Raw genomic sequence first — 12,756 nt, 5'->3', positions numbered from 1 at the left:
TGCTACACTGTGGAGGGTGGAGGTTTCCCCCATTTCCCCTGAACAACAAGCCTGCAAGGGAGGGTAGTGACTGGACACCACCCAGTCGGTGGCTGAGCGGAAAGTTGGATGTGGGATCTTTCATGGTAAAAATCAGGGGGAATGAATGGAATTGATGAGGGGTGGGCTATGCATTGAAGGAATAAAAAGAAAGGTAAGATAAAAAATTTGAATTATGGTGCTGGAGGAGACTCTTGAGAGTCCCATGGACCGCAAGAAGATCAAACCTATCCATTCTGAAGGAAATCAGCCTTGAGTGCTCACTGGAAGGACAGATCCTGAAGCTGAGGCTCCAATACTTTGGCCACCTCATGAGAAGAGAAGAGTCCCTGGAAAAGACCCTGATGTTGGGAAAGGAGAAGGGGACGACAGAGGACGAGATGGTTGGATAGTGTTCTTGAAGCTACCAGCATGAGTTTGACCAAACTGCGGGAGGCAGTGGAAGGCAGAAGTGCCTGGCGTGCTCTGGTCCATGGGGCCATGAAGAGTCGGACACAATTAAACGACTAAACAACAAACAAAGATAAAAAATGGCAGGAACAAACAGCCACATCTCACTCAAGGAGAACATTTCATACCTGTGCATCAAGGGAGAGATTTCCCCCCATTCTTTGAGGAAAACATATTCATGTTTAAAATGTGCTTTAAGGTTATAGTGGGTGCCCACCCCTCTGGAGCTAATGTGTACACCTAGCAACAAAGCTTAGAACGCTTCCTGAAAGCAGTGTGTGTGAGAGAAACAGAGCAACAATTTTTAATATTAAGTCCGATAAAAAAACAGGAAGCCACCTACTCTCAGAATCATCCTAGCCAGGCATTGGAGAGACCTGTCAGGAGTAACTATGGACCACTGGTATCAAGTAGTATGGGAAACAGCCCTATTAGAAAAATTAACCAATAAACTGAAACTGACACAGGGACAAATAGAAGAAGAGGCCTTCACCCCGGTATGGCTCTCCTTTATCACATACACAGCCCAACAAGATAACGACAAAACTCCGCCAACAGCATACAAATCAATCTGGATAACCTGATTAAAAATATATACACAGTCACACACCCTGCTCACACTCACAAATAAATCTCACTACAGCCACCCTAGGACAACCAATCACACCCTAGGACACCCTCTACCTTTCTCATCACCAAGGAAACACAACAAGTGAATAGTAAAAAAAAAACCCCATACAAGTAACGCTGACACAAAACCCCACACATACACTAAACAGAAGAATAGAAACATAACCACCCCACCCCACCCACCATTCCCCCTCTTTTCTTCCTAATCTAACATTGTATGTACAGTGGTACCTCAGGTTACAGATGCTTCAGGTAACAGACTCTGCTAACCCAGAAATAGTACCTTGGGTTAAGAACTTTGCTTCAGGATGAGAACAGAAATCGTGCAGTGGCAGCAGGAGGCTCCATTAGCTAAAGTGGTACCTCAGGTTAAGAACAGTTTCAGGTTAAGAACAGACCTCCAGAACAAATCAAGTTCTTAACCCAAGGTACCACTGTATCATTAATGTCTCATAACAAATGCAGCTGGATTGTATAAATCATAACTTGAAGAAAGAAACATCACACTTTCTTTGTATACTTAAGAAATCTCTAATAAAAAACAAACAATCAGGAAGCCATCCAGAACAGAATTACAACAAATGATATAGCATATTCTAGTGCAGAACTTTAAGGAGTGCCAATCAATTGTTTAAATGCTCCCTTCATGAAGGGTGAAAAAGACCTATAGAGAGAATATGGTGTTTCTCTGCAGTTCCATTGGTAATCAGGTTGATCCCATATATTGAGGCTGCAATGACAGGCTTTATGATTTAGGATATTCCTTTACAATTCAGAAGTTGGTAACTTGAGGACTTATCCTAAAGTCACACAACTCAAGCATTTCTAACAGACTTATTGATTGCTCCAGAAGTTTCCCTTAGGGGTTCTAACAATAAAGTTGTTTTAAAAGTAAATATTTCCTTCTGGCCTCACCTTATCTGGTATCTGGCCTTGGAACCTTTTAAAGAGAGGTTCCTGTGCAAAGTCAAGCTAGACTCTCTGGTGCCAGAAGGATTGCAAAAATTCAACCCCCCCCCCCTTTCCAACTGTTTCAGTCCTAAGAGTACAATGGTGATAAGATAACTGACTCTTAACTAAAAATTCACCCCTTTTTTGTATACCTCAAAAGGCAACCCAATCCTTCAATGACAGGTATGGTAAGATAATTTTATTAGGACCTTCTTCCCTAGAGTTCACAAGGAATGTTTAATCAGACAAAAAGCATTCAAGTTTTGCCCATCCTCTCAAATACAAGACCCACAAAATGCTATTTTTTAAAACTGCACATAGCCTCATAGCTCCCTTGAAGTGAAGTGCCATATATTTTACCAATCTGGTCCCCCCCCCTTCACTGCTTTAATTGGATGATGCTTGAGCTGTGTAACTACCGAAGTAATCTTCAGGTTCATCCCTTCACACTATACTATTCTTACAATACATGTTGCCACAGTTGACTCTAGCAGCCACAGGTAGACTTGTTTGCTTATTTTTGTGTGTGGCATATGCATGCTACCCCTAAGCAGAGTCCTGAGAGTGTTTTGGTGCTTCACATTGGAAGCGGAGTTATTAATACTATCGCAGACCCTCCAAGTGTCCATGCTTTCCAAGGACAATCCCAGATTTACAGAAACCGTCCTGGTTTCTGATATGATCCTGGAATGTCCTGCTTTTCCTTAGGATGTCCCCATTTTCATCAGAGAAACATAGGAGGGTACAGACACTAAAATTGCCACTAAAATCTACATGGACATTTAAATGATATCCACTTAAGCGCTGTTTCCAATACATAGCTATGTCTGGGAAATTCCGGGTGTATGGCAGCCCCAAGTTAAGCAACTCCTGAGCCAAGGAGTTAAGTAACTATTCAACTTTTAGAAGACATCTGAAGACAGCTCTGTATAGGGAAGCTTTTTAATGTTTAATGTTTTGTTATGTTTTTAGGCATGTTGGAAGCTGCCCAGAATGTGGCTGAGGCAACCTGTCAGATAGGTGGAGGATAAATAATTTTTTATTCTAGTTACAGGTAGGTAGCCATGTTGGTCTGCCACAGTCGAAACAAAATAAAAAAATTCCTTCCAGTAGCACCTTAGAGCACCTTATTGGTATGAGCTTTTGTGTACATGCACACAAAAGCTCATACCAGCAACAAACTTAGTTGGTCTCTAACGTGCTACTGGAAGGAATTTTTTAAATTTATTATTATTATTATTATTATTATTATTATTATTATTATTATCCCTATTTTCATTGAAGAAATGTTGGAGGGTATGCTATTGCACAGATAAAATGATATTGTGAAGGCAGTCACAAGGCTGAGGTTTATAACATCTTCCATTATGGCAAAGGATCCAGCAGAAGTGGCTGGTGCCCACTGAGACTTATAGGGTGGGAGGCAGGAAGGCCAAATGGAGGTGGACCCAGAGCCAATGACTGATGGAGCCAGAGCCAACTCATTCCAGCTTTGTCCCCATCCTCCTCCCTGTCGGAGATGAAAACACTGAGACCCAGTAGGAGGAACAGGAAAGTCACTGCCATTCCCTGGTCTTCCTGCAAGTCAGAAGGCAGGCAGGGGATGGGGCCTGTCTGAATGGAGAGCAGTGCCTTATTTGCTGTACTGGTTCAGTCTCCACTGGGATCAGGCAAGCAAAGGAATTTGGCAAGCAACATGAGGGTCAAGGCAAGTTTGAATGCAGTCCTTCCTGCCACAATGGAACCTACTGTGGCGATCACACAGGGTCCCCAGACATTTCACCATCTATTGATCCCTGTGCCACCACTTTATTTCTCACTGCCACCACCCAGGCTCTACTTAGTACAATACTGAGTCCAGTCAGGGTTAAATTGGAACATGAACTTCTGTTTATTTATTGCAGTTTAACAAGCGTGTGGTATCATAAACGGTACCGGTCAATTACAATCATGGGGTGCCTATCCAGACCTATAACTTCTGCTACCTGCTCTCACTCACTAAACCACCTCTCAGATATTTACTTGTCTTCCTAGCTCCTAACAGTTCCTGACTCAGCTTATTTTGCTACACTAACTCAACCTACCCACAGACTCTATCCCAACTCACTCCCACTCCAACCACCCACCCAACTCCCAACGAACTCCTCCCTTCGCCCCTCCCAAAGCTGGTTTTATAGTCCCTCTGACTCCACCCCCTGGGGTTCTGATTGGGTAACCTGTTTAACTATTTCACCTCCAGCACTCATATGTCAACCTCACACCTACGGCTTGTAGGAATGGTCTAGCCAGAGCCCACAAGGATGATGATCACTGACTAAATCACACCTTCTCTACTTTGCACATGGGAGCTTCCTGTGGCCCTGGTCCAATACTCTAAGACAGGGATGGGGAATTTGTGGCCTCCCTAATGTTGCTGGACTTCAGCTCCCATCAGCTCCAACCAGCATACCATCTAGAAGAAGGAAACTGCTTCAAGATCTCTCTATAAATCTCTCTATAAAACTTTTAAATCAGTGTTTCCCCAACTTGCTGTTTTGGAACTACAATTCCCATCATCCCTGATCACTGGTAGCTGGGGATGATGGAAGTTGTAGTTTTAAAACAGTTGAAGAAACACTACTATGAAAAAATATGATAACTACTAATACAACAGTGGTTTAGATGTAGCCATTTTTATTATTGTCCTAGCTTCTCTTAGAATTCTACTGTAATGCTAAAGGATGGGAAATATTTCCACATAGCAAGGATTTGCCAAACAAAGTATAGCGGTTGAACACGTTCAGTGCCATCACTTCTCGGCCTTTTGGCTAAGATCAAGGGTAGTAAGTCTGTTCAGTTATGGCTGCAAAGAATCAGGCTGAAATATATCCATTCAGTCACGGCGCTCATAGAATGTTCTTGGTCAATGTTATTTTCTTCCTAAAATGGCATCAAAGAGGATTGCTTTCTTTTGCTGAATATCCTTGAAGCCGGCGGCACTGAGAAGCGCATTGTACTCTGACAGGGTCCGTTCTTTTCCTGCAGTACAAAGCAGCATAACCAAGCCATATATATGAGCTTCCAGTGGCCCCGTTCTGTCTTCGTTGAGAACTATTTCCACTACTAGAACTCCACCACCTGTTTTAGAATAGGACATGGAAGATGCACCGTTACATATTAAGAAGCAGTATGTTACTGGAAATCCAAGCAGATTAGTATCAGAATCAGTTCCCACAGGAAACACCTTTGACACCATGCACCTACCAGGCTTGCAGGCTTTGTTCAGTCTGGTTAGCAGGTGCACACAATTCTCATCTGTAAAGCTGTGCAGGATCCTAGCCAAAATATACAGGTCAGCTTCCGGAATTGGATCTTTAAAAAAATCACCTGAAATAAAACAAGGAGAGTTTTAATTTTGTATTTCTTAGTGTAGAAAGTATTGATCTGATGTGTAGAGTTCTTTCCTATTCTAACTAATTCAAGAGGGTTCTGGAAGCTTCTCTGTGTGAAAGAAACAGTTAGAAGGTTCATTATGTTTGGGTTATTCCTTCAGAGAAGAAGAGTCCATCTGGTTTATACTGGTTCTCTTATATCTTTCTGTCAAGGTCACGCTGAGTATAAAAGTATGGTTAGAAGGAGCCTGAGTTTCACTATACTTTCTATCTCTTTTCCTTCTGGTGTGGTGTTCTGTACATAGTATGCTATAATATCAAGGTTTAGACTAATTATATTGTAAATTTAAGTTAAGTCTGCTGCAACTGGATTTCTTATGGACAGGGCCAATCCTGAATGTATTGGATTTGTCATCTTTATGCTTATTTGCCTTCAGTAGCAGTAAAGCTCTGTTGGATGAAATACAATCGCCTCTGGTCTATTTTTGGAAATCCTGCAAAGTTTTTACTCTGAGAACTATACCTGCAAAGTTTTTACTCTGAGAACTATATGCTGGATCAATATTGAGTAGAATTCCATGGTGAAATAATTATTATTCTTACAGAGACTGGAGGCAGATCATAACCATCACGGCTAGTAGCCATTGATAGACTTATCTCCAGGAATTAGCCTAATTCCCTTTAGAAACCATCCAAACTTCACTGCCTCCTGTGGGAGTGAGTTCTATAGTTCAACTATGTATGTGCTCCCATCAGCCCAGTCAGCATGGTCAGGAATGATGGGAGTTGTAGTTCAACCATAACTAAAGGGTCGCTGATTCTTGATCCCTGCTTAGTGCATGACTGTCTTGTTTGTTAGTGGAAGAAAACGATGTAACCTTTGTAGGATAAAATAACATTTTACCTTCATGAAAAGTAATCCGGTGTTCCTCTGAGGAGACAAAATGCTTCTTTCCTGTTTCCACTACTTCAGGTAGGTCTAAAATGGTCACTGTAGAATTTGGATACAATGAAATATATTCCTTTGCTAGGGCACCGCTACCATCCTTAAGGGGAGAACCAAAGGAAAAAATGAACATGTTGTGCATATCAAAGTTTTCCCCAAAACTTCATGTGCAAAACTCTAAGATAGTACACCATATAGGTGGCTGCTCAGTCCTTCATTCAATTTACAACTTTTGCAGTTCTGAGGATTTGATAGTTCAGAGCTTGGGTCATTGAAGGATGTTTCCTGTTCTACAACAGCAGCCTTATGATTTCGGACTGCCAGCATAGGAAGACATGTGAGAATTTATGATACTTACCTCCCAAATCACAAACTAGTGGGAAATTAGAGAGATCAAATGCATTCAACACATCTCGACCACAGAGACTCCACATCTCATGCATATACTCCATGAATTCTCGCAAGCCGCTCTCTGATCTAGTAATTCAGAATTGCATTATCAGTTAACAGAGGAGATATCTTTGAACAGAGGATGGTTCTAGACAGGAGCCATATTCCACATAATGCTGTTGCATTTTAGTTGTGTGTGGATTTCCTTTCCTTTCTTCGGCTTCATCCTTCTGTTTCCCATTTTAGCGATCATGATGGGTTGTAGCCATAATCCATACTCAAATTTAAATACCACTACTACTAGTAGTAGTAGTCGTAGTACTACTAGTAGCAAGTACTATTAGTATGAATAATATATCATTTATTTTAGCTGTTCCTTTCACCTGATTCAGAAAAGGCTATTTGCTATGACTGGAAGCAATTCTGCTTCAACATTTGAAAATGCTGGACGCAAACAAGGCTAGATCTAGAAAAATACAAATTTTCTGTACCTGTACATAGCCTCGTAGAATTTTTTTGTAGAACTGTCACTTAATCTATATGTCTGAGCCTCTCCTTCCCTGAAATAGAATATTTGTTTCAGTTTAAGAAATAATAAGCATCATGACTACAGAATTAAATTTAAAACTCTTCAACAAAACAACTAAATCAAGTTTACTACTCATAAAATTGTCAAAGCTGCATCTAACAATCACAGGTTTGTTTACTTGTAACGTATGTGAGTTTTATCATTTTATTACCCTTCTTATCAATCCTTGACTTATCAGTAAAAATGTTTGTAAACAAAAGTGAGGCATAGCACGGTATTATAAGATAAATTCTTTAATGCTGCTAGTGTTTTGTATTTTGCTATACATTCGTACCTTGCTTCTCAAACATAATTTGTTCCAAAAGGCTGTTTGACTTCTGAAAACGTTCAGAAACCAAGGAGTGGCTTCTGATTGGCTGCAGGAAGCTGCATCGGATATTTGTGTACCAAAGAACGTTCAAAAACCGGAACAATCACTTCTGGGTTTCTGGCATTCGGGAGCCAAAACGTATGAGCACCAAGGTGTTCAAGAACCAAAGTATAACCGTAGTGCTAAAATATCATAATACAACACATAAAGCATAATGCCATACTACCAAATATCCAACTTTAAATTCACAGCCATTTTAGCAACATGGCTTATTGCAGCAGCTGTTATGGTAGTGGTCTTGTTTTTAATCATTTTGTTGAAAATCACATCAAAACCTAATGGTGTTGTAGCACTCTCTTCCTCTTTCATTATGAAAAGTGTATATCTAAAACCTAAAAAGTGTTTTAGCAATAAATAAACATTTTGAAAAATAAATGGGTGTCCTTAGACAGTACTTGCTATAAGGGTTATATTGTGAATATGTGCTAATTTTCAAATGGCTCAGCCACAGTAGTTATGTCATGCAGCTCCTACTTACAAACTGAGCACAGCGAGAGGACAGTTGGGAGCGATTATTTTTATTCATCTGGTGCTGAAGTGACTTCAAAGTAATCCAGTACCATCTATTGCAGTCTAATAGGATTTTGTTGTTGTTTAGTCGTTTAGTCGTGTCCGACTCTTCGTGACCCCATGGACCAGAGAACGCCAGGCACTCCTGTCCTCCACTGCCCCCCGCAGCTTGGTCAGACTCATGCTGGTAACCTCGAAAACACTATCCAACCATCTCATCCTCTGTCGCCCCCTTCTCCTTGTGCCCTCCATCTTTCCCAACATCAGGGTCTTCTCCAGGGAGTCTTCTCTTCTCATGAGGTGGCCAAAGTACTGGAGCCTCAGCTTCACAATCTTTCCTTCCAGTGAGCACTCAGGGCTGATTTCCTTCAGAATGGAGAGGTTTGATCTTCTTGCAGTCCATGGGACTCTCAAGAGTCTCCTCCAGCACCATAATTCAAAAGCATCAATTCTTCGGCGATCAGCCTTCTTTATGGTCCAGCTCTCACTTCCATACATCACTACTGGGAAAACCATAGCTTTAACTATACGGACCTTTGTTGGCAAGGTGATGTCTCTACTTCTCAAGATGCTGTCTAGGCCTGTCATTGCCCTTCTCCCAAGAAGCAGGCGTCTTTTAATTTCGTGGCTGCTGTCACCATCTGCAGTGATCATGGAGCCCAAGAAAGTAAAATCTCTCACTGCCTCCATTTCTTCCCCTTCTATTTGCCAGGAGGTGATGGGACCAGTAGCCATGATCTTCGTTTTTTTGATGTTGAGCTTCAGACCATATTTTGCACTAATAGGATATCCCCTCTCAAATTTGTCACACACATACAAACTTGCAGTTTCATTTGTAAATCTTTCTGTGCTTGGCTACCCAGGACAAAACTTTTTCAATGCAGGACATAGCATTTTACATTTTACATTGAAATACGGGAAAATCCTGTGCAGGTGGCAACCCTACAATACTGTGACATTAAGTTCCCCACTTCAGTGCTATCCTTCTCCTCACCTCACGGAATCAGCCAGGTGCTGTGCTCTCATATAGACAAATTCAGCATTCAACTTCAAGGAATAATACTGAGTCTTTGGGCTTCTTTTGCCAAGGTAGAGATTGGCAAGGTTGGTATTTCCATAAAGCGCTTAAAATGAAGGGGACAAAAGATTAACGTTTTCACACTTCTGTGCAAAGCCCTTTCCTTCTCCGATTCTGCTGGGACAAAATGCTTGAAACAAGGATAATGAGGCAAAAGACACATTTCTATGATTCCACGGCATGCTGCTCGCATTGTGAAATGTGAATCGACGAGGCTGCAATGCTCCAGCTTCTCTTCCAGAGAAAGGTATGGAAAGACTAGGCCTCCACCTGCTGGCAGTTGAACTTCAGGGTGCAAAGCTGCCACATGGTTGAAAATGCTATAAGCAGCCACTAGGAGCCGCCATTTTGAGATGTGGAGCGAAGTACGGTGGACCCTCCAGATAGGAATTAAATTCGTTCTGGGGGGTCCATCCGCAACCCGAAAAGTCCGTAGGCAGAAGCACCACTTCTGCACACATGCACAGTGCGATTGAGTGCTTCTGCACATGGATGTAGGCAAAACCCAGAAGTATACACTTCCGGGTTTGCAGTGTTCGTAACCCGAAAGTTACATATCCAGAGCGGTACATAACTAGAGGGTCCACTGTATTAGAAATCTATGAACAACAGGCAACTTTGTTCCATTGTAACATCTACGGTAAGTCAGGAGGACAGACTCTGAATGTCCTGAGATACACTGGTGTTTAGTGACCTGCACTAGCTGCCTATTTGCTACTGAGCTTTCTCACTGACATTTGTAAACAACTAGGTACCAGCACATCTAACAGACCGCCTCTCCATCTCACCCTTTACAATCATGAAAGGAGAGTGTCACCTGCATATGTATTGGAAAGAAAGCCCTTTCTGTTTATAGTACCGGCCCTCTGGAATGCTCCCCAAAGAGAGATATGGGAACTTCCATGTGCTTCAAATGTCTCCTTAAAACCTCAGATGTTTCCCTAGGCTTATTTGGATGCTATTCTGTTCAGTTGCTGGCTTGATGGTTTAAAGTTATTTACTGGGGGGGGGGGGGGTTAAATGGTATTTTGACTTTATACTGTTGGTTAAATTTCCAAATAAAGAATAAATACTTTGGTTCTCCTTCCTTTCCACTTGCAGGAACTTGTAGCCAACACAGGCGTCCAGTAGTCTCTCCATCCCAAAGGGACTGGTACCCAGACGTTCGGCAATAGTCACTGAAGTCAGCGGTTCCTTGGACTCCATCAGCAGATCAAATACACCAAGATCAGAGGCAGTAAACATAATCTGTATGCAAAAAGAGTGAGGGAGCACACAAGGAAATAGTTAAAAATGGTCTATAGTTACATATGTTCTAAAAGGAACAAGATGCTTCTGAAACACAAAAAGATTATAATACAGTTCAAGTCCATTTGAATTGTAGAAATAAAAGTAGGATACAGGTATTTTAAGCAAGTTAATTTTGAATTATTGCTGTATCCCACCTGCTGTATCCATTTACAAGTTGAAAGTTTCAAAGTCCTTGCAAGTATTAAATTTTGCAGACAATACTTTTACCTTTGGTAGTAGAAATGCATGCTGATTCCGAAATAACATTTTCAAACTTTCAGCTTCTTCTGTAGCACTCATTGTTCTTTACTGTTCTGTCCGAAACCTCACAGTTTTCCTCTGATGAGAAGTTGTGGTCCTTTTATTCAGAATTCACTGAAAATGGCACTGAAATGATAAATGTCTAGGTAAAAATCAAACTTAATGGACTTTGTAAATGACTGAGGCCAGAGATGTTTATGGGGGAGTCCCCATCTGCTAAGTAAAGGCATAGGTGGAAAAGGATTTTTTTTTCTCACAAGTGCAGGAGGAAGGAAGTACCTGGAAATTATTGATTTTGCCTATGTGAGGGAAATGTGATATCAGAACCTGACAAGTGAGAGAAAATCAGCTGGTGTCTGGAAATGCAAAATTAACAAGTTATTGGAGAAAGTTCATCAGAAGAGAGAGAGGGGGTTTGTGGAAAACACTCTTTGCTGAAATGAGGCCATTTGGAAATTCTTAAAATACAGAAACACATTAGGAAATGGTCGCAGCTTAACAAAGAAGCAAGCCATGAAAGTCAAATAGTAGGAGCTGTTTCTGTGCCCAAGTCAACAAATACGAATGGCAAAAAAAGGTGATTCCTAGAGAAAGGAAATGTACAATCAGGAGTTTCCCGGAGAAGGGAAACGACATGATAGAGTTATTAAGAATCAGAGAATCCAGAACTGAAAGGTTTGAGGCAGGGGTGAAGAGTAAGGGACCACTTACCTGTGGAGAAGCAGCAAAAACAGATTTGTTGTGCAGTTTCACTCCCCTTTTTATAGGTTTGTCAGTGGGAAGTGGAATGCTAGCGCCCCCCCTTCTGTCAGCTGGCTTTATAGTCTTCCATTTCCTTGATGTTAGGAGGCGCCCACCTGGATGGACTGTGGGTCAAGATGCTTTATCAAAGTATAGTATTTGTGTTGTGCAATAACAACAATCTCTGTCATCACCAGTGCTCATTATGTGCCTGGTTCATGGTAATTTATCTCGCCCTTGCAAAGTAATAAATACTTCATACTACAGGTAATAAATACCTCATGATGTGTATCTGATGTATAATCCAACTTTTCAGATTATTTTGGTGCTCTCTTGCAAACAAATGTGTTAGAGGCAACTGTTTTGTTTTTTTAAAAAATCATATAAAAATCTCTAAGTGGTTTACATAAAAACACCATAGTGTTCAATACAGATTTTCTAAAACAAGATAAAAACAGAATACAAGTGTGTATTACAAATAAAACTGATCAGTGTACGAAATGGACAAAATTAGAAATTTTAGAGTTAGGATCCCTCCAAAGCTTGAATGAACCAATATTTCAAAAAGGCATTTAAATGTCATTACTTTCTCCACACCACACATTACTTCTGCAGGATATTGCCAGGGTGGGCACCATCACTGAAAAGTTCTGCTTCCATGTTTTCACTAAGTGACTATCTACTGGGAGCATGCAGAGCCGTCTTGGAAGATCTTAAAGAATGGCTTGGCCTTTACTGTAGGAGGTGATCTGCTGGTATCCTGAACCCAAGTTGTTTAGGGTTTTAAATGTCCATACACACAAAAAAGGAAACTCTTGAACTTGGCTCTGTAGCAACCACTGCAGATGTTTGTAGAGCTGGGTGCCCCCACTAAGCATAATGCAGTGGCTATTGCAGAGCTTTCCAAACTGTGTGTCGCAACACATTAGTGTGTTGGCTGCAATGTGTAGGCGTATTGCACAAATGCTCCCGGCGCCCCCCCCCCCCCTGGGGCTGGAAAGGGGTTAGTTTAACCTCTGGTTTGCTAGTAAAGCTGAATTACTGTGTTGCAAAATGATGCATGTCTAAAAAGCGTGTCACCCTCATGAAAAGTTCAGAAAGCTCTGGGTTAGTGAAATATATAGTTAAGTGTGATTTTCA

The 12,756-nt window shown here is 41.3% G+C and overlaps 1 protein-coding gene across 1 annotated transcript; it reads right to left on the bottom strand.

The window, feature by feature from the left end:
- Positions 1–3,961: 3,961 nt before the first annotated feature.
- On the bottom strand, positions 3,962–11,656 carry LOC307214320 (acetylserotonin O-methyltransferase-like). Its single transcript, XM_079973152.1, has 9 exons — positions 11,587–11,656; positions 10,843–11,001; positions 10,398–10,572; positions 9,241–9,370; positions 7,269–7,337; positions 6,742–6,864; positions 6,346–6,479; positions 5,314–5,436; positions 3,962–5,187 (listed from the first exon to the last, which is right to left on the bottom strand). The coding sequence occupies exons 2-9, from the start codon at positions 10,912–10,914 to the stop codon at positions 4,979–4,981; spliced, it is 1,035 nt and encodes a 344-aa protein (XP_079829278.1). The 5' UTR covers positions 10,915–11,001; positions 11,587–11,656; the 3' UTR covers positions 3,962–4,978.
- Between the last annotated feature and the right edge of the window lie 1,100 nt (positions 11,657–12,756).

The sequence above is a fragment of the Podarcis cretensis genome, assembly GCF_951804945.1.
Source record: "Podarcis cretensis genome assembly, chromosome: 4".
In the NCBI taxonomy this organism is placed as follows: Eukaryota; Metazoa; Chordata; class Lepidosauria; order Squamata; family Lacertidae; genus Podarcis; species Podarcis cretensis.
Note: the sequence above shows the minus strand (reverse complement) of the source record. Positions and strands in the feature narration are given on the sequence as shown.